Source organism: Rhinopithecus roxellana, chromosome 18, assembly GCF_007565055.1.
Source record: "Rhinopithecus roxellana isolate Shanxi Qingling chromosome 18, ASM756505v1, whole genome shotgun sequence".
NCBI classification, from domain to species: domain Eukaryota; kingdom Metazoa; phylum Chordata; class Mammalia; order Primates; family Cercopithecidae; genus Rhinopithecus; species Rhinopithecus roxellana.
The window spans coordinates 13,242,082-13,267,499 of NC_044566.1; the positions used below are offsets into that span (position 1 = coordinate 13,242,082).

Genomic DNA, 25,418 nt, shown 5'->3' on the forward strand with positions numbered 1-25,418 from the left:
TGTCTGTTCAGTAATGCAAAATGCTGAATTCAAAATAGACATTAACTTGCTAATTCAGCCCAATGAAACACAGTCCACCTAAAAAAGAGCTCATAGAAGCTTGTTTCAAATATGATGGATTCACTCAACAAAATATTGAGTACATACCACGTCCATGGTCTGTTAGATGCTGAGGATATGGCAATGAAAAAGAGAGAGATTCTGACTACTAGCTCTTGGAAACAAAATATTTAATATGTTATGATGCAGGTTACATAGGGTAGAAGTACTTTTTTTTTTTTTCAAGATGGAGTCTTGCTCTGTCGCCTGGGCTGGAGTGCCATGGCGCGATCTTGGCTCACTGCAACCTCTGCCTCCTGGGTTCAAGCAATTCTCCTGCCTCAGCCTCCTGAGTAGCTGGGATTACAGGCATGTGCCACCACGCCCAGCTAAATTTTTGTATTTTTAGTAGAGATGGGGTTTCACCATGTTGGCCAGGCTGGTCTTAAACTCCTGACCTCGTGATTCACCTGCCTTGGCCTACCAGAGTACTGGGGATTACGGGCATGAGCCACCACACCCGGCCAGGGTAGAAGTACTTTTATCCATTGCTGTTGGGTTAATTTTTAAAAATCAGTTAGATAAAGGAATCATAAAAATTATACATGAAAGCCATATATATTATTTTAAAGCAAACAAATGCATTGTCATTCAACAATGTGCTGATATAATGACAAAGCTTTTTCTTTGAGTGTGCCGGGAAACTGTTGGTATAAGTTGACTTTCTTATATGTATCATAATTCCTCTTCCAACATTTACAATTTTGGTATCTTAGAAGAGGAGCAATAACTTTTAAGACTCTTGCAAAGTAATAAGAGTTCACATTCTTTCTAGAATTTCAGAATTTTTGATGGAAAATTTTTCTAATACTCTGACCTATATGTCTTAGAAGTCATTTTAAAGTTTGTATGAAAATTTAATACTTTCATTACATGCATCACATGTGTAGTTCACAAATACTTCTCGTTGTTTTTAAAATATATACCTAACCTTTTTAAAAGTATGTTTTACAAATTCTGAGGCAATCTTAGCTATTCGAAGTGTGTATTTATATTCATTCATACTTGTTATGTAGAAACTCTCTTGGTGCTTACGAGTGATCTAGGTGACATTTGTTTAGGTATTTGTCTTGGCATGCATATATCCCAAAGCCTGGGATGCAGGATCATACCTTCAGAGCTGGGCTGTGGATCTAGTTAGGTGGTCAGTCACAGAATTCTCACAACTCTTATATGTACAATCTTGTTTGTCCCTTGGGTTTCCTTTTGCTGGGTCTGATACATCTGTTGCTGGTTTCTGGACATGGTAGTTAATTGCTCTCTACTTAATGGCCTCATGTGTTAAGAGAGCTTCAAAAACTGAGAAGCCATGCCAGACACTCAGAAATGGGATCTAGTGAACCTAGTATTAAAATTACGAAAACAAACTCACCCCTGGTTTTTAAATGTTTGTTGTAGTAAACATGATGTTAAGTGGGCATTTTGTTGATTTCAGGCCACCTGTGTGGTCTGGACACCACCTCTCTGTGAAAGTTTTTCCTATCCATTCCTTGTACTTCAGATGTATATTTTAACTTTGATTCTCAGGTAACTTTGATTCGTAAAACAAAGGCAAATAAATTATAATGTAAGTTTCTTAAAATATGCTTCAATTCACACTTTGGGAGGCTGAGGTAGGTGGATCACTTGAGGTCAGGAGTTCAAGACCAGCCTGGCCAACATGGTGAAGCCCCATCTCTACTAAAATACAAAAATTAGCCAGACATGGTGGTGTGCACCTGTAATCCCAGCTACTTGGGAGGCTGAGGCAGGAGAATTGCTTGAACCTGGGAGGCAGAGGTTGCAGTGAGCTGAAATTGTGCCACTACACTCCAGCCTGGGCAACAGAGCGAGACTCCCTCTAAAAGAAATACGTAAATATGTATTTATATATATATATATAATATATATATACTTCAACCTATGAAGTTGTAATTACCAAATTAAACTATCTTTTAGTTATTTTAAAAGTAAATTGAGCATAGAGTTAAGAAAATAATTCAAAATTGCTATGTAAAAATTGCTCTCCATTTAAGAGTGTAGGCTACAGGTTTTAGATAACTACATTATGTTTTAATAAACCAAAAGGTATGTGTTTATATATAGTTTGCCAAGATTCAAAAGTTTTTGAGAAACAGTTACATTTTCCCTTCAAAGTTTAGGTACTTTGACATTGTTTTCTAACCCGTGGTTTTGATGAATGTGCCATGAAAAGTGTTTTGTGTGAAATGAATTTGGGAAATGCGGAGTTAGATGGATAAGGAGTACATATATTTGCATATTTATGAAGAATTTCTGAACAACCAATGTTTCTAATAGGACAACCAGTTTCATTTCAAACTTTTTTTTTTGGATACTTTTTTTTTGTAGGGATTACATTTATAAGCATTTCAGATATTTAAGAGGTCTGAGAAATGAACAAAAAAAAAAAACTCATATGTGGTAGAATAGTATAAATAGCCTTATCAGAGAAATAAGTTTGATAGAATACTAATGAGAACTCTCACTGAATGAAATAATGATCACTATCTCCTCCAAACTCCCAAAGGACCCCATTCTTCACCTACTATCCCTGGCAGATTCTGCCTTATATAAAAATCATTTGTCTTCCTTGTTTTTTAAAATAGTAAATTTATGAATCATCCACACATACACAAATTTTTATTTATTTCTTTAGAGATGAAGTCTTGCTCTGTCACCCAGGCTGGAGTGCAGTGGCGCGATTGGCTCACTGCAACCTCTGCTTCCCGGGTTCAAGAGATTCTCCTGCCTCAGCCTCCCAGGTAGCTGGGATTACAGGTACACACCACCACCTCCAGCTAATTTTTGTATTTTTGGTAGAGGCAGGGTTTTGCCGTGTTGTCCAGGCTGGTCTCGAACTCCTGACCTCAAGTGATCCGCCCACTTCAGCCTCCCAAAGTGCTGGGATTACAGGCGTGAGCCACTGTACCTGGCTAATTATATGTATTTAAAAGTACTACTGGAAACAGGGACCATGCCATATTTATCTCTTTAACCACGGAACACTGCACATGTCCATGCAAATATCTGTGGCACTCAGATAAAGCTAATTGAAGAGTGGTAAATAGAAGTGTACTGGGGTGGCACAAACCTTGAGAATGGAGCAGGCTACCTTCTGATTTCTTACCAACCTGACGAGTATATTCTGGGGTTGAATTTGGATTTAGGAACCTCCTCCTCATTCAGATCTCTGCATCTTTGCTCTACACTTTGCCTTCTCTCAAAGATTAGGTGATGGAAGCTGCCCATTCTCCATCACCCCTTGCTATTCATTCCCAGTTTAATTCCTAGGAAGGTGGGTTATATATTTTTTTGAAGTGATATCAGGCTGGTCAGTCAGGGGTTTCATGGAATAAAATGCTTTAATTAGAACATTTAGGGTTGTATCATTGAGGGCGTGTGCTATACTCTGTATCTTAGTCAAAAGTAATTTTTGTTTGAAAAATATAAGACTACAAAGTACATAATGAGTATTTTATGATAACATTAGTAAACAATATGAACATTTAGAATTTTGTTCTTGAAAATTTATATACAGTTGTACAAAGATTCATCAAAATCCAAATACAGCATTTATAAAAGGAACAGTTACAGTTTTATTGTTTAGGTAAAATATTTGTGTTTCTTTTTTCATATCTAAAAGTTACTGTAATTCTGTATGGTAAAAGTTATTGGTTCCTAATACATCTCAGTGATGCAGAATGGACCATTTAAACTTCCATGTGCTTTAGCTAAATTCTAGAATGATTTTTTAATATTTTAAGATTCTTTTTCCTTAAATTTTTCCATAGTTGTTAACTTATTACTTCGTCAGCACTTAAATTTCTCTTCAATGATTTTTGAAACATAAAAGTGGTGGTATATAAAAGTTGTTGCTGCACATACAGGAGAAGCATATTGAGGTGTGCAGGGGCAGTGCCATGTCCTATTTTCTGACCTCCTTGCTGGAGTATTAAATTTCTAATGTCATGCATATGTAGAGGAAAATGAGCTTTTGTGTTTAAAATATTTAATGGTAAATTACAACGTTATTTTTAAAACTCTAATTTTGATTGCTTCATGCAAGCCCTGTAGTATTTCAATTTATTTTTAGTATACTTTATAAAGTTAACTATATATTTTGTTGTATGAATAGTAAAGGTAATGGAATAATTTAGATTTTATCATTTTGCAATTAGTCTTTCTTTTTAGGGACAGACTATTTTCAGGGTGAAACTTATTGGTATCAATTCTCTCTATTAAGGACCTCGAGCAATGATAGAAGACCCTTCGTTGCACTCTGTCTTTCCAATGTGGCTTTTATGCTTCCCTGGCAATTTTTTCAGTTTATTCTTTTTACACAGGTAAGATTTTTAAAATTAATTTTTATTTTTATTTTAAGTTCTGGGGTACATATGTGGGATGTACAGGTTTGTTACATAGGTAAATGTATGCCATGGTGGTTTTTGCACCTATCAACCTATTACCTAGGTATTAAGCCCAGCATGCATTAGCTGTTTTTCCTAATGCTCTCCCCACCCCATCCCCCAGCAGGCCCCAGTGTGTGTTGTTCCCCTCCCTGTGTCTATGTATTCTCATTGTTCAGCAACCACTTATAAGTGAGAACATGTGGTGTTTGGTTTTCTGTTCCTGTTGCTGAGGATAATGGCCTCCAGCTCCATCCATGTCCCTGCAAAGGACCTGATCTCATTCCTTTTTATGGCTGTGTAGTATTCCATGGTGTATATGTACCACATTTCTTCATACAGTCTGTCACTGATGGACATTTGGGTTAATTCCATGTCTTTGCTATTGTGAACAGTGCTGCAGTGAACACATGGGTGCATGTGTCTTTGTAATAGAATGATTTATATTCCTTTGGGTATATTAATTAAGTTGAATGCAAGATGTACTTGGTTGTTTCCATAGAAATTTTTTAATATGGTGACATTTATGCCCTAAAAGATTTTTGAAATAGGGAATAAAGTTTACTTAAAGGTATGATTTTTATGAAATAATATAATTTCACATTATTTTACTGTGTTGATTAGTTTGACAGATTTTAAGGCTCAACATGTGAAAGACTTTTTCTATTATATTTATTCACAAATGTTATTTTTGGTGTTTGAGATATTATCTGTATATAACTACCTATAGATTTTCCTTTTGTCCTGGTGATCATTCTGGGTGCCAAGCTACACAGCATGCTAAGGGCCAATCCTACTCTTCACAGCAGGACATTCTGCTTCTAATCCAGCTAAATGTTGGCTGTTTTGTCTGTGGAGCAGAATTTTACCTGGCACCATTTCTGTGAGCTTTAATCATAAAGCTCATCATTGCTTAAGTGAGCTGAGCCCATATCCTATTTCCAAAGCAGCTATGTAACTAGTACCAAGAAACTGAATTGGGAAAGCAGAGAGTAAATGGAGAATTTTGATGAAATTTCATGATACTAAGATTTTCCATTAGTGTTCCTTCCTGCATAACAAATACTGATGATAATAATAATATTCTGTATTGGAAGTGAGAAATTCTGCTAAGAAGTCTCATGCTGCCAGTAGCCTACAAAGAATGAAATTATAACCCCAGCTCAATTGGTGCTGCATGTTTAAAGTATTCCCTCCACTTTACTTCATAATAGTTGGCCCCTTTCAGGTTATAATACAGACATTATTCTATGGTTTTCATAATTTGCACATGCCAACAGAGTAGAATAGATTTTTAATGAGCAGCACTTCATTGCAAGCACATTTATTAATCCAGTGGTAATGATGCAACTAAGAAGCTCTTTGGGTCCGGGCACGATGGCTCACGCCTGTAATTCTTACACTTTGGGAGGCTGAGGTGGGTGGATCACGAGGTCAGGAGTTCAAGACCAGCCTGGCCAAGATGGTGAAACCCTGTCTCTACTAAAAATACAAAACAATTAGCTGGGCGTGGTGGCGGGCGCCTGTAATCTCAGCTACTCGGGAGGCTGAGGCAGAGAATTGCTTGAACCCCGGTGGAGGCGGAGGTTTCAGTGAACCGAGATCACGCCACTGCACTCCAGCCTGGGTGACAGAGCGAGACTCAGTTTCAAAAACAAAACAAAACAAAAAAGAAGAAGCTATTGGGTAAGTTTGATATTGCTGTGATGATTTTCTAGCCATTCTCTGGATATATACTAGGCTTTTATTTTTCTTTACTCATGTATATAGTTTTGTTTGTATGTGTGCATTTCATGCTTACAGAGGGATAATTCAATGTTATTTGTTATTTTCTGGGAGTACTTTAAGATTTTATTCTTAATTGTGTTTTTTATAGATTAAAGTTAAAATTAGTTTATTGTGCCACCACACCTGGGTAATTTTTTAGTTTTTTGTAGAGATGAGGTATCAACATTTTGCCCAGGCTGCTCTTGAACCTCTGGGCTCAAGCAGTCCTCCTATCTTGGCCTCCCAAAGTGCTGGGATTATAGGCGCGAGCCACTATGCCTGGCCCAATTTTTTTTTTTTTTTTTTTTTAATGACTTCTGTGCTCCCCTGGAATTTTCAATCCTATCAGTTATTTCCTTGAACATTTGAAGCAAGACTAAAGACATATCTGATTATCCCAGACAAGTGTTTGAGTGATCTCCAAGCTAAGAATAGTTTTTATATATGTAAAGGGATATAGAACAAAAATAGAAAAAGAATATACAAGAGACTGTATGTGACCAACAATGCATAACGTATTTATTATCTGGCCTTTTATATAGCAAATGTGCTGGTCCCTGATCTAAATCTTTTGTGGATCTATTTCTATTGTGTTAGTGATAGTGTCTTATCTTCATCTATGCTGGGTTATTTTTGATTTGGTGCTGGACATTATACATGAAAAATTGGAGAGGCAAGTAAAAAGCACCAAAAAATCTTGAACCACCTTTATGCAATCAGATTGAGATGATCCATAGATGGGTTTTAGTCTTTCTGAGGGCTGCTTGATTTCTGGTTCACTATTATAGTATGGCCTTTTGAAACTCCAAGCTAAAGCACCCTTCTTGGTGCACTCTGACTGCTGAATCTGCTGAAATGCCTGCTCAGCTTGCTGGTCTCCCAACTGCCTCTCAGCTGGCAGGCATCTGCCTCTGGTGAAATTGGCAGATACCTCTGGGAGAAAAGTGGCCCAAAATGTCATGCTCATCACTATAGATTGCCATCTATCTTTTTAATTCCTCATTTGCTTTGTTAATAATCTGTGGCTTTTATACATATTTTATATTTATATATTTATATTTTTCCTAGCCATTCTGGTTCTTAGTGGGAAGGAAGGTTGGTTCAAATTCCTTTACTTACCATTATTGGAAATGTAGCCCTCCTCTTATATTTACTTTGCCTGTGAATAGTAAAGTGTTAGTTTTCTATACTTTTTCTCACTTTTGCTTTTTTATATTATTTCAGATAGCATCATTATTTCCCATGTATGTTGTGGGATGCATTAAACCAAGCAAATTTCGGAAGATCATTTATCTGAACATGGTAACATTTTTAATATATATAAGTCAAATATTAAGATAGGTCCTCGGAGTTTATAAAATCGAAGTGATTCTGTTTTATAGGGTACCTCCTCTTTGGTAATATTTAATACATATGCTATTGGTGATATCCAGAAGAAAAACTGGAAATGTATATTATAGATGTCATATTATATCAGATTATACTTTCAAGTAGACTGTATATGTGCTTTACTCTCTCAAACTTTTATTTTTATGTTTTATTTAATATTATTACTACTTTTAAAACTGCCTTTTCTTTCTCAGACATGAGATTTTAGCATTTTGCCTGAATGACACTCTAACTGAAATTTTATATTCTTGCAATTTTGTTTTTGGCTTAGGTCCCAAACATAGCTTCCTTAAAAACACAAAAAGTTAGTAAAGCTTCATAAATAATAAAGTCCAGAAGTCTAACAAAAATAAGATTAATAAAACTGGTATTTACAACTAAATCTTTCTTATTATGTTACTCCATTGATAAAACAATAGAAATCATAGACTTATTTTTCATTGTTCCAAGCAGCAGATGGAGAAAAAGTTAAATTCTGCCAGATAGAGTTTATAGTCTTGAATTTTGATATTTAGAATCTAGCAGTGACTTGAAAGTCTATTATCATTTGGCCAAGAGTCATTCATCTTTATGCAAATAAATTTGCATTAGAAATGGCTATATACCTACAAAGTATGCGTTATGCCAATATATGTAATAACCATAAAATGTATTTTTTTCACTTTTTTTCAGATTTCAGTTATCATTAGTTTCATTTTGATGTTTGGAAATTTAATGTACTTATCTTCTTCTTATTCTTCATCTTTGTTAATGACGTGGGTAAGTGTTTAGTTCATAAAGTTGGGTTTTTTTAACCTACCAAATAGCATATTTTCCTGTCTAAAACAGGTATAACAGAATAAATAGGCCCTTTCCTGATTATCATTCAACATGACACAGTTCTTCCCAAGAAAACCTGTCTTATCCTTGAAAAATATTACAGTACGAAGTTTTTCTTTTTAAGACAGTGCCCAAGTAAATATTGGAAAATTATTTTAAAGTAATAAGACTTATTTTAAACATATCCCATTTTATGATAAAAGTGACTTATTTTCTCCTAAGTCACTTGAGGAGGTTAAATACTCATTGCAGTGACACTGCCACTGCCCAAAACATTTTTGGAACTCCTCTGAGTTTCCTTCACAGATACGGCACATTCTTTAGAATGTCTTCACTGATGGCAAATCTTTGCCTTTCAAGAGTGGATTTGATTTTTGGAAATGACCAAAATTTTGTGAATATTTTGTGTAATTGGGCTGGGAAATACAGATCTTGCTCAAACGATGGTGTGACGGTAAAGTCATAAGACCAATTATTTTGCACCTACAACTAAATTATTTCTGAAGGCATTTTAGAAAGTGTAGTTCCAAATTACTTTGAGCAATGGCAAGACAATTAGAATAAGTGTGTAGTCTGCTCACAGGAACTACATGGAATGACACTCATTTGGATATGTGTTTGGAAGGGTGGTTTAGTGAATCTGTTCTACTACATGGTAGTCATATTTCTGATATCTGTAAGCCAGAACATAGAATATTCTCCTCTACCTCCCATCTCCACACTGATCAGAAATGGTACCAACTACAGTAATGCCAAAATACAGCACTTTTCCATGTATGGTGCAGTGATTTAATCTTTTGGGATTGCCCTTATGTTTTAACATTTTTGCTTTCCATATCTGTTTCCTTCATAGTAATTAATCCCTCCTCTTTCTCTCCCCCCAGAAAATGCTCTTTCTTTCCAACATTTTGCCAAACTATTTCACCATTACAGAGTAGAGGACTCCTAATAGTGTGCTCATCTACCTCTTTCAATGAAAACTTTTTTATTTTGAAATATAATACAGATAAAAACTGCATAAAGCAAATGTTTTGTGTGCTGACTTAGTGCTGGCTGATACTGATGAGTACAGTCTCCCCTCAGTGTCTGCAAGGATTGATTCCAGGACACTCCCAACCCCTGTGGATACTAAAATCTGCAGATGTTGAAGTTTCTTATGTAAAATGGTATGTTATTTGCATATAATCTATGCATGTCTTCCTATACACTTTAAATCATCTCTAGATTACTTATAACATCTAATGCAATGTAAATACTATGCAAATAGTTGTATACTGTATTTTCATTTGTACTTTTTAAACTGTTGTATTATTATTATTATTTCAAATATTTTCTATCTGCTGTTGGTTGAATCTGCAGCAATTGGAACCCATGGATGTGGAGGGCTGACTGTGTTATGTATTATGTGGCAAACATTCTTAAACTACCATTATATCAAAATTATAATTTTCTAAATGAGTGTAGAAGCCCTTCTTGTGACCTGTCCCAAAGCACTCCCTTGTACTGCCCTAAAACAATAATGACTGTCTTGATTGCTATGATAGCAACTTTCCAGCATTCCTTTATAGTTTCATTACTTAAGTTTCTCTTTTTAGCTACAAGTTTCCTGCGTGTCTGCCTGGTTTTATCCTCATGAAATGTATTTGTTGAAGAACTGGAGTCATAGAACATGTGGAGGATTTCATGGTCCAGATTTTGCTTTTTGAGTTCTTGTGGTGTAGCTAAGCATGGTCTTTTGTCTCATGGTATAGCTTAATATATTAGAAACCGTATCTGAAACTTGGATTGCTTCAGGCTTGATCACTTTGGCAAGTCTGTAGTATTGTTCTTCCATCAAAAGGCACATAATGTTTCTCTTTATGGTACTAGCCCTCAGTGCCTTATGATGGATCTGTTAATTCAATAGGGATTGCAAAGTGGTCACATTCTAATCCGTCATCTAGAGTTCATTTAGGAAAAGTTAAGTAAGTGTTGATTTACCTCTTTATTTGCAAGTTTTAAAAACAATGAATTGATTCCCTGTCATCTTCCAAATGTGGGCTCTTTGGGCTGTGTATGTGTGTGTTTAAGTTTTGTTAGGAACATAGGAATTTAAACATTTTTTTGAGCATTAATGTCCTTTTCTTTCAGATTGAAGAACTTCCTTTAGCATTTCTTATAGGATAGGCCTGGTGTTAATGAAATTTCACAGCTTTTGTTTCACTGGGAAAGTCTTCTCCTTTAGGTTTGAAGGACATTTTCTCTGGATACACTACTCTCAGGTAAAAGGTTTTTTCCTTCACTTTAAATATGTCATGACATGCTCTCCTGGCCTGTAAGGTTTCCACTGACAAGTCTGCTGCCAGATGTATTAGAGTTCCATTGTATGTTATTTGTTTCTTTTCTCTTGCTGCTTTTAGGATCCTTTCTTTATCCTTGAACTTTGGGAATTTGATATTAAATGACTTGAGTTAGCCTTTGGGTTAAATCTGCTTGGTGTTCTAGAACCTTCTTGTGCTTGAATATTGATATTTTCTCTAGCTTTGAGAAGTTCTCTGTTATACTTTTGAATAAACTTCCTACTGTTGTCTCTCTTTCTAACTCCTTGTCTTCAAGCTCACTAATTCTTTCTTCTGCTTGATCAATTCTGCTTATTAAGAGACTGATACATTCTTCAGTATGTCAGTTGCATTTTTCAGCTCCAGAATTTCTGCTTGATTCTTTTTAATTATTTCAATGTATTTGTTAACTTTATCTGATAGGATTACCAATTCCTTCTCTGTGTTATCTTGAATTTCTTTGAGTTTCCTCAGCATAGCTATTTTGAATTCTCTGTCTGAAAGGCTGCATATCTCTGTCTCTCCAGGATTGGGCCCCTAGTGCCTTATTTATTTTGTTTGGTGAGGTCATGTTTTCCTGGATGGTCTTGATGCTTGTGGATGTTTGTCAGTGTCTGGGCATTGAAGAGTTAGGTATTTATTGTAGTTTTTGCAGTCTGGGCTTGTTTGTACCTATCCTTTTTGGAAAGGCTTTCCAAGTATTCAAAGGGACTTTGGTGTTGTGATCTAAGTTTCTGGTCACTGCAGCTGTATCTGCACTAGGAGGCACCCCATGCCCAGTAATGCTGAAGCTATTACAGACTCTTAGAGGTACTACCTTGGTGGTCTTGGATAAAATCCAGAATTCTCAGGATTAGCAAGCAGAAGTTCTTGTTTCTCTTCCCTTACTGTCTCCCATATGGAGTCTCTCTCTCTCTTTCTCTCTATGTGCTAAGCTGCCTGGAGCTGGGGATGGGGTGACATAAGCACCTCTGTGGCCACTACCACTGGTAATGTGTTGGGTCAGACCTGAAGCTAGCACAGAACTGGGTCTTGCCCAAAGCTCATTGTAACTACTGCCTGGCCACCACCTATGTTTGCCCAAGGTGTAGGCCTCTACAGTCAGCAGGTATCAAAGCAAACCAGGCTGGTGACCTTCCCTTCAGGGTGGCAAGATCCCCCAGGTCATAGTCAGGTCCAGAGATGCTGCTGTCCAGGAGCCAGGGCCTGGAGTCAGACACCTTAGAAATCTACTTGATGCTCTATTCTACTGCAGCTGAGCTGGTGCTGAAACCACCAAAGTCCTTCCCACTCTTCCTTCCCCTTTCCCCAGGCAGAGGGGTCTCTCTCCATTTTCACCACTACCACAGGCCCATAGGAGGTACTGCCTGGCTACCACCAGCATTCACTTAAGGCCCAAGGTTCTTCAGTCAGCTTGTGGTAAGTGCTGCCAGGCCTAGGACTCACCCTTCAAGGCAACGGGCTCTCTTCCAGCCCAGGGCAGGTCCAGAAATGCCACCCAAGAGCCAAGACCTGGAATCGGGGGACCACAAGAGCCTGCTTGGTGCTCCTCCCTACTACGGCCAACCTGGTACCTAAGCGATTTTTGGTTCTTATGAAGATGCTTTTTGTGTAGATCGTTATCACATTTGGTGTTCCTGACGGGAGGATGAACAGTGGAGGCTTCTACTTGGTCATCATGCTCCACCTCCTCTCCAACATAGTTTTTTTTACAGTAGATCTGAATAATATGTCTTGTCTTTATTACTCATTTTATTGTACTGATTAAAAATGGTAACCTTCACAAGTATATAATTTTTTATACCAAAGTATCAGGAAGTAAGCATTTGGTCTTCTGGTGCTTCAAGAGATGAAATGGAAGCCAGATAGTAGATTTTGATGTATCTCTAGTTATGACCAAATTTATACATGTCATTACTCCAAAAAGTACTAGCAGCAAGTAATGAAATGATTTCATGGCATGTATAAATGGTGTCAGGTCAAATGGTAACTCTGAGAACTTAATTAAAGATGATCTGAGGGAAGAAAACAATGCTTTTCTCTTTCTATGGCACATCCACAGGACCACAGTTCACAAGCCACAAAAGTCATTTGAAAAAATGTCCCATGAGACTTGCCCTACATAGTCTCTCAGTTCCTGGCATTTCACATTATTGGAACAGATATGACATTTTATATTCTTTTTGTTTCATGTGTGTCTGTAGTCCTGTTGTTAGCATGGTGCTCTAGCACGGCAGGAAGCTTTAGTGAAGCAGCTAAGAAGGCAGGCTCTGGAACTTCCTGGCTGTGCAGTCTTGGGCAACTCACTTAACTTGGCTGTCTCTTCATCATCTACAACAGCAGTCCCCAGCCTTTTTGGCACCAGGCACTGGTTTCTTGAAAGACCATTTTTTTTCCCACAGAACTGGGGGATGGGGGTTGGTTTCTGGATGAAATTGTTTCACCTCAGATCATCAGGCATTAGATTCTAATGAGTGTGCAACCCAGACCCCTCACATGCTCAGTTTGTAGATTCTACAAAGTAAGAACAGGGGGTCTACCTCTTAGAATTGTGCAAATTAAGTTATTTAATTCTTGTTAAAATATAGAGCACAGTTTCTAGCCCCAAGATAGCATTTAACAAAAGTCAGCTATTATTATAGTAGACAATGAATAGCTATTGAGTCAATAAAAGGAATGAGGTCCCTGGTCATGTAAATAGGCATCATCCTTCTTAATCTGGGTTCACATATTAGAGGTAAGTTTAACTTCTGATTTTCTTTAAAACATTTCATTGAAGAATATAGCCTTTTTTTTTCCAGGTGCTGTCTTAGCAGGTGCCATGCCTACAATGGCAAGTGTCAAGTTGTCTACACTTCATCCCATTGTGAATCATCCACATTACGAAGATGCAGACTTGAGGTTGGCGGCAGATGAATATTTCATCAAGACTCACTTGGTGACTCCCAATTCTTAGGAATTGAGAAAATTTTTACACACACACACACACACACACACACACACACAAACTCATCAGCATTTTCATGCTAGAAGTTAAAAAAAAATGACAATAACCATCCAGAAATGACAATACATACCTGTTGCCTCTGGCGCAAGCAGACTTCTGAAAACTGAAAAATGCAAAAGCCAGTTTTTCCCAAAGTGACAAATGTTCCACATATTTATAATGTGTGTGTATTCCAGTAAAACTACTAGGTAGTTGGAACAGGAGATAGGATGGATTTTACTCACAGCCATGGTTTGCCAACCCCTGCTCTACACCACAAGCCCCACTCTGATTTAAGAAATGATTTGTAGATCTTACTGGTGGCCAATGACTAGCCTTTTGTGACAGGTAGAAAAAGTACATGAAAGCTGCTATTATATATTACGTGCTTTCATGAAAATTTTTGCTAGCTGATTATGAGAACTCTAGTTTCCATTGATGTCTAAAAGTTTTGCTTTCCTTAAATGGCTGGTTTAAAAATTTATTTTGGTTATTCTAGTAGTTGTCAGTATAATCTTTTTTAAAAGTGGATTTTTGGCCTATTGTTAGAGGCAAATGTTTAAATTATTTAAAAGTTTTAGGTCTGCTGTCTAGGAGCCAGGGCTTGGAGTCAGACACCTTAGAAATGTACCTGATGCTCTCTCTGTTCTACTGTGGTAAACTGGCATGGAAACCACTGTGGTGACTGAGCGTCCCATATGCTTGAAATTCTAAGCAACATCCAATACATAAGTCTGTCAGGATTTTGTAAGAACTCCCACTACGGTCAAATCACATATTGTACCATATTTTGGTGACCATCCCCATTTCTCAAGATTCTGTGAAGGTGCTTTTCCTACCTGTTCTGACACCCTGGATGCCCATTGTCTAAGTGTTCTACTTGATACACTCAGTTTCAATTCATGTGTTTGTCAGAGCTTCTTCAGATGAAATTAAGCGTTGAAAGATATGTTTTCACTACATTCAGTCTCTGTCAGAATATATTCTCTGAAAACTTTGTGAATTATGAGAAGAAAATGTTATATCCTAAGCTGCTCTCTGCTACCCAGTACAACTTTAGACTATTTTAAACACTAATAAGCAGTATATGCAGAATTAAAATTGCTGTAAGTTTTATAACATTCAAAATATAAGTAGAATGTGGAAACTGCCATCCCCAAAGTAGTTGATGCTGTTTTGAGTCATGTATACCAGTGTTCCACCCAGTGAGTATTGAGATTTCAGTTTAGTAAGATTTTTTTAGTCTACTCTATTATCATTCATTTTAAAATCTTTTAAACTATTGTTTAAATTTAAAGGGCCCGGACAAAAATAGTTTATTCTACATATAGTCGAAAATCTGCCAAAGAAGTAAGAGATAAATTCTTGGAGTTACATGTGAATTATTATGTTTTAGAAGAGGCATGGTGTGTTGTGAGAACTAAGTATTAACCCTATGCTCTTTGATATGGTATATTTTTAAGCAGCAAATGTTTCACTTTATTACAGTAGTCCTGATTCTTTAAGAGATTTTAGTTTAAATTCATTAAAATATTATCCTGGTATCTTAGTTTAAATTATTTCATCTAGAGAAGTAAAATTATACTATCAATGAAGTAGAATTTAATTCCAAACATTATAGTATATTTTAACATCCTGATTTTTCAATTTAACATCTTCTACTTAGCTTTTTTCATAATTTTTGAAATATGAAAATTTTTATTAGATATCTGAAATATGGATTTGAATTTAAAACATAGTGAGATATTAGCATCCAGTACCGTGGCTGAGTTGGATTTGTAAGACTTAAAAGAAAAGTGACAAAACCCAAAATGCCATAATAAGAAAAACATCCTAAGAAAAACATAATAAGAAAAATTAGGCCGGGCGCGGTGGCTCAAGCCTGTAATCCCAGCACTTTGGGAGGCCGAGACGGGCGGATCACAAGGTCAGGAGATCGAGACCATCCTGGCTAACACGGTGAAACCCCGTCTCTACTAAAAAATACAAAAAACTAGCCGGGCGACGTGGCGGGCGCCTGTAGCCCCAGCTACTCGGGAGGCTGAGGCAGGAGAATGGCGGGAACCCGGGAGGCGGAGCTTGCAGTGAGCTGAGATCCGGCCACAGCACTCCAGCCTGGGCGACAGAGCCAGACTCCGTCTCAAAAAAAAAAAAAAAAAAAAAAAATTTTTTTAATTTCTGAATTTTGAATCTCTAAAAACCGTAAAATTCTAAGATGTGTAATGGATCTTTTGAGGCCTTTGTTTAGGCTCCTAAGCAGAGATATTAGCTCCTGCACATGACAGGAAATTCAGGCACATTAATTGTCTCCTAGAACAACACATTGGCAATCAGAAGAACAAAACAGGTTCTACAGTAACTTCAACATATTTACAATGTGCAAAAGGTTTCAGAGATGCAAACTAAAATGAGAAAGTATGACCAACACCCTGAAAAAAAAAATAAGTTAATAGAAACCAATTCAAGTAGGTCCAGATGTTGGATTTAGCAGCCAAAGACTGCAAAGCCACTATTACAAACACATTCAAAGGCTTCAGAAAAATATATTTAATAAATTAAAAGAAAACATGGTATCCATGAGTGAAGGGATATGGAATCTCAGCAGACAAATAGAAACACTCTAACCCCCATGGGAATTCTAGAGCTGAAAAGTATAGTAAATGAAATGAAAATTATTTAAATGTACTCAACAGTTTTGAGATGAAAACAGAACATTTGAACAGAAAATTCAGTGAATTTGAAGATAAATCAAGAGAGAATAGTTAATCAAAAGAACAGGAGCCAAAAAGGTTGAAAAATAACCAATGTCACAGACCTGTGTAACATTAAGTAGTTCAACACATGCAGAATTTTAATATTAGGTGTAATAAAAAAAGAACATGACAGAAAAAATATTGAAGAAATGTTGGCCAAAAATTTCTCAAGTTTGATAAGAGCTACTAACTTAAAGATCTGCTAAGCTCAACAAATCCAACTGGGTTAAACCCAAAGAAAACCAAAGCAAGGCACGTTATAGTCAAAATGGTAAAATCAAAGATAAAGAGAAAATTTGAAAATAAGAGAAAAAATGATATGCTATATAAACATCTGACTTCTCAACATAAATAGTGGAAATTATCAGACACTGGAATGGTGATTCAAAGTGCTGAAGAAGAAAAATCAACAATTCTATATTTAATGAAATTATCTTTTAAAAATGGAGGCCAAAAATACATTTTTCAGATAAAAAAAATCTAATATAATTTGTTGGTAACAGATTTATACTTCAAGATGGACAAGAAGTTCTATCAGCTGATGAGAAATGATGCCAGATGGTAACTCAGATATACAAGAAATACCGAAATGCACTGGAAATGGTAAATATGTGGATATTAATCACTATACATTTTTCTTCTCTGAAAATCTTTAGAAGACATTATTTAAGGCAAAGATGATACCATTATATTTTTTACTTCATGACAGAAATTAAATATACATGACAGTAGCACAAAAATTGAGTAAATGGAAATGTATGATTTACTAGAAATAACCCAATTTAAATGGTAAGTAAATCATGATATGTTAAAGATGCTTGTTGTCATCCCTAGAAAAACCACTCAAAAAATAAAACAGTGGGGAAAAAAAGAGCATAATGGCAAGCCTAGACATGGATGAGCCTGGATACATTAAGTGAAATCAGTCAGCCACAGAAAGATGAATAGTGCATGTTGTCACTCATGTGAAAGCTAAAAGAAGTAGCTCATAGAAGTAGAGTAGAAATGTGGTAGTCAGAATCTGAGTGGGAAGGGTAAGGAGAAGAAGAAAATAAGGAGAGGTTGGTTAAGAGATACAAAATTAGAGATAAATAGAAGGAATAAGTTCTAGTGTTCTCTGGCACTTTAGAGTGAATATTAGTTAACAGTAACTTATCATATATGTCAAGAAAGAACAGGATTCTGAATGTTCCCAGCACAAACAAATGGTAAACATTTGAACTGATGGATATCCTTACCCTGATTTATCATTACACATTGTAATTATGCATTGAAATATCACTCTATACTCCATAAATATGTACAAGTATTACTTGTCAACTAAAAATAAAAGGGGAAAAAGCCTAAACATATAACCAGCTTAAGACCCAGCAATTGTACTGGGCATTGTTTCACAGACAGGTAAAAGGTTATGTTCATACAGAATTCTGTAGAAAAATGTCTACAGCAGCTTTATTTGTAATAGCCTAAACCTGAAACAACCTGGATGTTTTTCGCAAGGTGAATGGTTAAATAATAGTGATCTATTCATACCATGGAATACCACTCAGCAATATGATCAAACTATTGATACACTCAAGATCCTGGATGAATCTCCAGAGAATTGTTTGAATGAAGAAAAGACAATCCCCAAAGGTTACATACTGTATGATTCCATTTATATAACTGTCTTCAAATGATAAAATTATGGATAATGATTTGTGGTTGCGAGGGGTTAGGGTGGGGTGGGAATGTGGGGAAAGTATAGTATGTGTGGCTATACAAGCGATCTCCATGGTGATGAAAATGCTCTCTATCGCCATTCTATCAATGTGAATTATCTGGCTGTGATATTATGCAAATATACAAGATGTTACCATGGCGGGGGACACTGTTTAAAGTCTATACAAGAGCTACTTGTATTATCTCTCACTTAATATGGATCTCCAAACTTGAAATAAAGTGTTTTTTTTTTTTTTAAAGAGCACAATAGCAAGCCTATATCAAACCGTATCAGTAATTTCAAAGTGAAGGAGAACTAAACTTTTCCAAACAAAAGGTGGAGATTGGCAAACTGAATACAAGAGCAAAATCTATCTATGGGCTGCCTGCAAGAGGTGCATTTTAAATGCAAATATGTATATTGGCTGAAGGAAAGAGAATGGAAAAGATACCATGTGAGTAAACATTAGAAAGCTGAAGTGAAAAATGTATAAATATGAGATAAGATAGATGTTAAGACAAAGAATATCTAGAAATGACGTTTTATAATGCAAAATAGTTCAGTACAGGAGAAAGATGTAATAATCTGAGTGCATATGAACTTAAAAGAGAATTTCAAAATATATGAAGCAAAAATTGACAGAACCCAAAAGGCAACAAACAAGATTAAAATGGAATTATAAAAATCACTCAATCCAAAATAAGGTAGAAGAAGTCGGAAAGGGAGACAAAAATCAGACAGAACAAAGAGAAAGCACCGAGATGACAGACTTAAATCTAACCATATCAACTATCACATTAAGTGTAAATGAACTTGTGGCAGGCTGAATAATGAGCCCCCCACGATGGCCATGTCCTAATTCCCAGAAATTGTGAATTATGTTACTCACATGGAAAAATGAAATTTGCAAATGTGATTAAATTAATGCTCATGAGATGTGGAGATTATCCTTATTATCCAGGTAGGACAAATGTAATCACAAAGTCTTTATATGGAGGAGGCAAAAGAGTAAGAGATCAAAAAGGTGATGTGATGATAGAAGCAGAAGTTGGAGTGATATAAGGCCACAAGCCAGGGAATGAGGCCAGCTTCTAGGAGCTGGAAAAGCAAGGAAGTGGATTTTCTTCTCAGACCTCCTGAAGGATTGGAGTCCTGCCAATACCGTGATTTTAGACTTATGAGCTCCAAAATTTGAAAGAGAATAAATACATGTTGCTTTAAGCAACTGTTTGTGGTAATTTGTTATAGCAGCAATAGGAAACTAATATAGCTCTAAACACCACAAATGAAAAGCAAGAATTGTCAGATTGCATAGCAAAGCAAGACCCTACTATAGGCTACTTTCAAGAAATTTATTTAAATATAAAGAAATGAAGAGTTTAAAAGTTAACAGATAGGAAAAGGACGTGTGATGCTACTACTAGTCAGTGAAAACTGGTGTGGCTGTAATAACATCAAAGTACATTTGAATGCTAAGAATATTATCAAGATTAAACAAGGATTTTTAAATGAAGGGATTTATATTTCAAGAGGATGTAGCAACCCTGAACATTTATGCACTCAGGTAACAGAGCTTCAAATATATGAAGCACAACTGATAGAACTTTACGAAAAAATAGATAAATCTACAGTATAGTTAGAAATTTTAATAGTCTTCTCTAAATAATTTGTAGAATAAAAAGAAATGTAGCAAGAATACAGAAGATTTAAATAACGCCATCAACCAGTATGACCTAATTGACATTTATAGTACACACCACCCTAGAACAGCAAAATAGACATTCAAGCACACACAGACTATTTATCAAAAAAGACCAGTTTCTAGGCCACAAAACAAGTATTGACACATTTAAAATACTTTAGATCATGCAAAGTACAATCTCTGACTACAATGAAATTAAATAAGAAATTAGTAACAGAATTCTATGTGGGAATTCCCTCAAATGTTTAGAAACTAAGTAATACACCTCCAGATAATCCATGGTCAAGAAGAAACAAAAGGAGGGTGAGTTTCAAGGTATTTTGACCTAAGGGAAAATGAGAACAGCATCCCGCTATTTGTGGGATGCAGATACAGCAGTAGAGAGATTTGTTTTTATGTTGAATGCCTATAATAGAAAAAGAAGAAAGGCCTCATATCAGTCACTCGGCTTCACCTTAAGGAACTAGAAGAAAAGAACAAGTAAACTCCAACGTAAGGAGAAGAAAAGAAAGCATAAAAATTAGAATCAAAATCTGTGTGAATTCCCCCTCAAAACGGGGAAAGGTCAATAAAACCAAACACTGATTCTTGAGAAGATTAATAAAACTGATTAACTTCTACCCAAACTAAAAAACTGAAGACAGAAATTACTAATATCAGGAATAAGAAAGATTTTATCACTGCAGGATCTGAAGAATGAAAAGGATAATGAGGGAATTTTAGGAACAACTTTACTCCACTAAGTGGGACAAAATAGATAAAATGGACAAGTTCCTTGAAAGATGCGAAACCAAAGCTCACTTAAGAAATAGAAAATCTTATATCTATTACCTTGTCATGAATGACCTTATATCTATTAATAAAATTATATTTGTAGTAAAAAGAATTGTCACAAAGAAAACTTTAAGGCAGATATCTTCGCTGGAAATAATTCCAATTCTACAAAGTATTCCAGAAAATTCAAAAGGAGGGATTACTTCCCAGCTGGTTCTGTGAGGTCAGCATTATCCTGATACCAACATGAGAGAAACATTACAATAAAAGGAAACAACCAATCAAAATGTATCATGAACACATATGTAAAATTGCAACAAATGAATCCAGCAATATATTAAAGAAAGACAATACATAATGTACCAGTGGAGTTTATCCCAGGAATGCAAAGTTATCTCACTATTTGAAAACCAATTAGCTGAATTCACCATAGTAACAAACTGAAAAAGAAAGACCGCATCATCCTCTCAGTACATTCAGGAAAAAGTATTTGACACAATCCAGTATCCATAACTGATTAAAAACTCTCAGCAAACTAGGAGTAGAAGGTAACTTGCTACTAAGAATCTAAGAATATAAAATTTCTAGAAGAAAATATGGAAGAAAATTATTGTAACCTTGGATTAGGCCAAGATTTCTCAGATACAGTAACATAATCGTGATCTACAAGAGAACACATTGATAAATAGGACTTCATTAAAACTATAAACCTCTGCTTTTTTATAAACAGTGTTAGGAAGAATTAAAAGATAAACCACAGTCTGGGAGAAAATATTTTCAAAGCCTATGATAAAGGACTTTCTGTAGATGTATACAGAACTCTCAAAACCCAATAATAAGAAAACAATCCAATTAAAAATGGACAAAAGAGGCTGGGCACAGTGGGTGGCTCATACCTGTAATTCCAGGATTTTGGGAGGCGAAAGTGGGTGGATCACCTGAGCTCAGGAGTTGGAGATCAGCCTGGCCAACATGATGAAACTTCGTCTCTACTAAAAATACAAAAAGTTAGCCAGGCGTGATGGTCAACGCATATAATCCCAGCTAGTCGGGAGGCTGAGGCAGGATAATCGCTTAAACCCAGGAGGCAGAGGTTGCAGTGAGCCGAGACTGTGCCATTGCACTCCACTGGGTGACAGAGCAAGACCTTGTTTCAAAAGTAAAAAAATTTTTAATAAAGGACAAAAGGACAGATAGCAAATAATCACACACAAAGATGTTTGATGTTACTCATGATTTGTGAAATGCAAATGCAAATTACAGTGAGATATCACTAAACTTAAGAAAATAGCTAAATAGCTATAATTGAAAAAAAAAAACTGATCATGCCAAGTGTTGCTGACACTATGGAGGACTTAGAACTCTCATACACCAGTGGTACAAAAGTAATATGGTACAACCACTCTGCAAGACAGTTTAGCAATTTTATTAAAAGTTAAACATACAACTACTATATTTATTAAGATAAAAGAAAGCATATATCCATCCAAGTAATTGTACACAAATGTTCATAGCACCTTATTTTCTGTAATAGCCCCAAACTGGAAAGAACCCACTTATTTATCAACAGATGAATGTATAAACACACTGTTAGAATATCCAAACAATGTAAATACTAATAAAAATGAATGAACTATTGATACAGCAATATGGATGAATCTCAAAATAATTCTACTGAGGACAAGAATCCAGTCAAAAAAAAAAAGCATGCAATAATTAGGATTACAAAAGAGCAGAAGTAAACTTTTGGGAGAGATGGGTATGTTCATGATTTTTATTGTGGCTGCTGTTTTACAGGTGTATACATATGTTAATATGTATCAAAGTGGATACTAAATATGTGCAGCTCATTGAGTAATTATTGAGCAATTATGCCTTAATACATCTGCTAAAAAAAACTGACACACGTTTACCCAGAATATACAAAGAGCTCTCACACCTCAATAAGAAACAACACAAAATTTGGCAAAATATTTGAATAGACATTCCACCAAAGAAGATGTTTTGAATCATCCATAACCATACTATAATGATTAAAATTACAAAAACTGATATAACTCAAACTCTTTACGCATTGTTGGTGGAAATGGAAAATGGTGCATCTACTCTGGAAAACAGTTTTGAACTTGCTTATAAAGATAAATCCACACTTAATCATACATAACCATGCAACCCAGCAATTCCACTTCTACGTGTTTCCCTAAGAGAAATGATAACACACGTCCACAAAAAGCCTTGTCCATGAATGTTTATAGCGGCATTGTTCATGGTCACCAAAAACTCAAAACTTCTCAAATGTTCATTAACTTGCAAATGGATAAACAAATTGTGTTCTCTGTATACAATGAAATATTATTTAGCAATGAAAAGGAAGGAACTACTGAACCACAACCGAAGTTGTAGGAACTACAGTTCAGATATAAATATTAAAAACATGCTATGGTAAAGAAGCCAGAAATGAAAAGACTACATAATACATGAAATCCTAGAAAAAGCAAAACTCTAGTGCAGAAAGCACAGTAGTTGCCTGAGGCCATGTTTGGGGAAGGAGGTAGATCGCAAAAGGGCACAGGGAACTTGTGGGGGTGATGGAAATTTTCTGTATTATGATTGTGGGAGTGCTTACACATCTATACACATTTGCCCATGCCTGCCAAACTTTATACATAAAATAGGTGAATTTTATTTTAACTTATACTTCGATATAGATGCTAAAAAATTAGAAATCAATTTTGCCTGACTCCTTCCCTTTAATGACTGCCATGCAGGGTTACTCTCTAGGGAGGAATAGTGTCTCATTTAGCCCAGTCATAGAGCCACCCAAAATGGGAAAGCACCGAAGAAAACAAATTGCCATGAGAGTCTCCTGTCCCTGCCTTGGATGATTTCATGCTAATCCAAGGCAGTTTATGCTAAAAAATATGAAATTCATCAGGAATTTGATTAGGTTTTAAGTTGTCTTATTTTACTACAAATGGGCCTTATGTTTAGATGGTGATGGCACTGGGAAAGTATATTTGTGTTTGTTTCATCTTGAAAGTGAGCTTTTAAATATATATTTATGAATGTATATTGAAGCTTTATTATTAGGATATGTCTTTGATTTGGTTAAATGAGATGTGAAAATGCAACATACTTAATTTCATTCTATTTTTTAAATTTCTAAACACTGAAATGATGTTTTTTGAAATGACGCTTTAAAATATTTAATAAATTTGTCTCTGAAAATCTAGATGTTGTGTTATGTATCTATTTTCTCTAGACAGGAATACATTTCTAATATGCATATATATGGCTATCTTTTTTCAGGCCTGGTTGCAGTATGCTTGAAATCTGGGATGTGGAAGACCCTTGCAATGCAGCGAACCCTCCCTTATGTAGCGTCCTGCTTGAAGATGCAAGGCCTTACTTCACCACAGTATTTCAGAATAGTGTGTACAGAGTATTGAAGGTTAATTGAGAAGGAAACTACCCATCACACTATGGTACAATGCCGTGTGTCAAAAACAATCACCCTTTGGCTTGTTTACATTAATAAAAATCACAAGCTTTAATAACAGACACTTAAAAATAAAATAAAAATGGATTGAAAGTTTTTCTGATTACTAAAAGATAAATTACTTTTCTGTTCGTTGAATGTCAGCCTTATTAAGCTTGTCATATAAATTACTAAATCATGTCATACTACATAAACAAATGTTCATTTCAGAGTTTTAAAGAGAAATGTACATAAAAGAACAATGAATTTTAATAAATCAAGGCTACATAAGTCCTTTTTCATCCAACTAGGTAAATTGCTTCAGATTTTCTCTAGTACCAGAGTGTACCCACTCAAACTCTTTGAACCACTTAGGGCAGAAGAATGCAAGTCCTGCCCAAGTGGACCCAGTGGCAAAGGTGAGGGACCCCAATTGCAGGAGTATGTGTTGCTTGGGCTCCTGGGAGCCACAGTTGGAGCTGGCATCCCTGGGGACCAAATACACAGCATGCAGCAGAAGAGACATCCCCAGAGCTGGGAAGGTCTGGATCGGGTGTATTCGTTTCTTAGGGCTACTGTAAGAAAGCACCACAAACCGGGTGGTTTAAAACAACAGAAATTTGTCTCACAGTTCTACAGACTCAAAGTTCAAAATCAAGGTGTCAGCAGAGCCATGCTCCCTTTAACGTCTCTAGGGAATAATCTTTCCTTGCTTCTAACTCCTTTGGTTGCCAACCCTGGCATTCCTTGGCTTATGCAAGCCCTGCCTCTGTCTTTACATGGCCTTATTTCACCTGTGTCTTCGCTGTGTTTTCAAATTTCTTTCCTTGTAAGGACACCAGTCATAGGATTTAGGGCCCATCGTAATCCAGTATGACCTCATTCAAGTGCAGTGGCACCATCTCTGCTCACCGCAGCCTCTGCCTCTCAGGTTCAAGCGATTCTCCTGCCTCAGCCTCCCGAGTAGCCGGGATTACAGGCTCACACCATCACGCCAGGGTAATTTTTGAATTTTTAATAGAGATGGGGTTTCACCATGTTGGTCTGGCTGGTCTCAAACTCCTGACCTCAAATGATCTGCCCCCCTTGGCCTCCCAAAGTGATGGGAGTACAGGTATGAGCCGCAGCACCCAGTCTGACCTCATCTTAATTTGATTACATCTGCAAAGACCTCGTCTCTAAATAAAGGCACATTCACAGGTACTGGGGTTAGGAGTTCAACTTT

General features: G+C 36.2%; 1 protein-coding gene across 1 annotated transcript in view; it reads left to right on the top strand.

Moving 5' to 3' along the window:
- Nucleotides 1-24,310, top strand: part of LOC115894614 (probable C-mannosyltransferase DPY19L2) — a 33,891-nt gene extending 9,581 nt beyond the window's left edge. The window contains 8 exon segments of the mRNA XM_030922412.1: nucleotides 1,535-1,626; nucleotides 4,343-4,442; nucleotides 7,497-7,574; nucleotides 8,334-8,420; nucleotides 9,564-9,572; nucleotides 13,578-13,699; nucleotides 15,083-15,208; nucleotides 24,025-24,310. Of these exon segments, the coding sequence (XP_030778272.1) occupies nucleotides 1,535-1,626; nucleotides 4,343-4,442; nucleotides 7,497-7,574; nucleotides 8,334-8,420; nucleotides 9,564-9,572; nucleotides 13,578-13,699; nucleotides 15,083-15,208; nucleotides 24,025-24,175 (765 nt within the window). The 3' untranslated portion in view covers nucleotides 24,176-24,310.
- The last annotated feature ends 1,108 nt before the right edge of the window (nucleotides 24,311-25,418 follow it).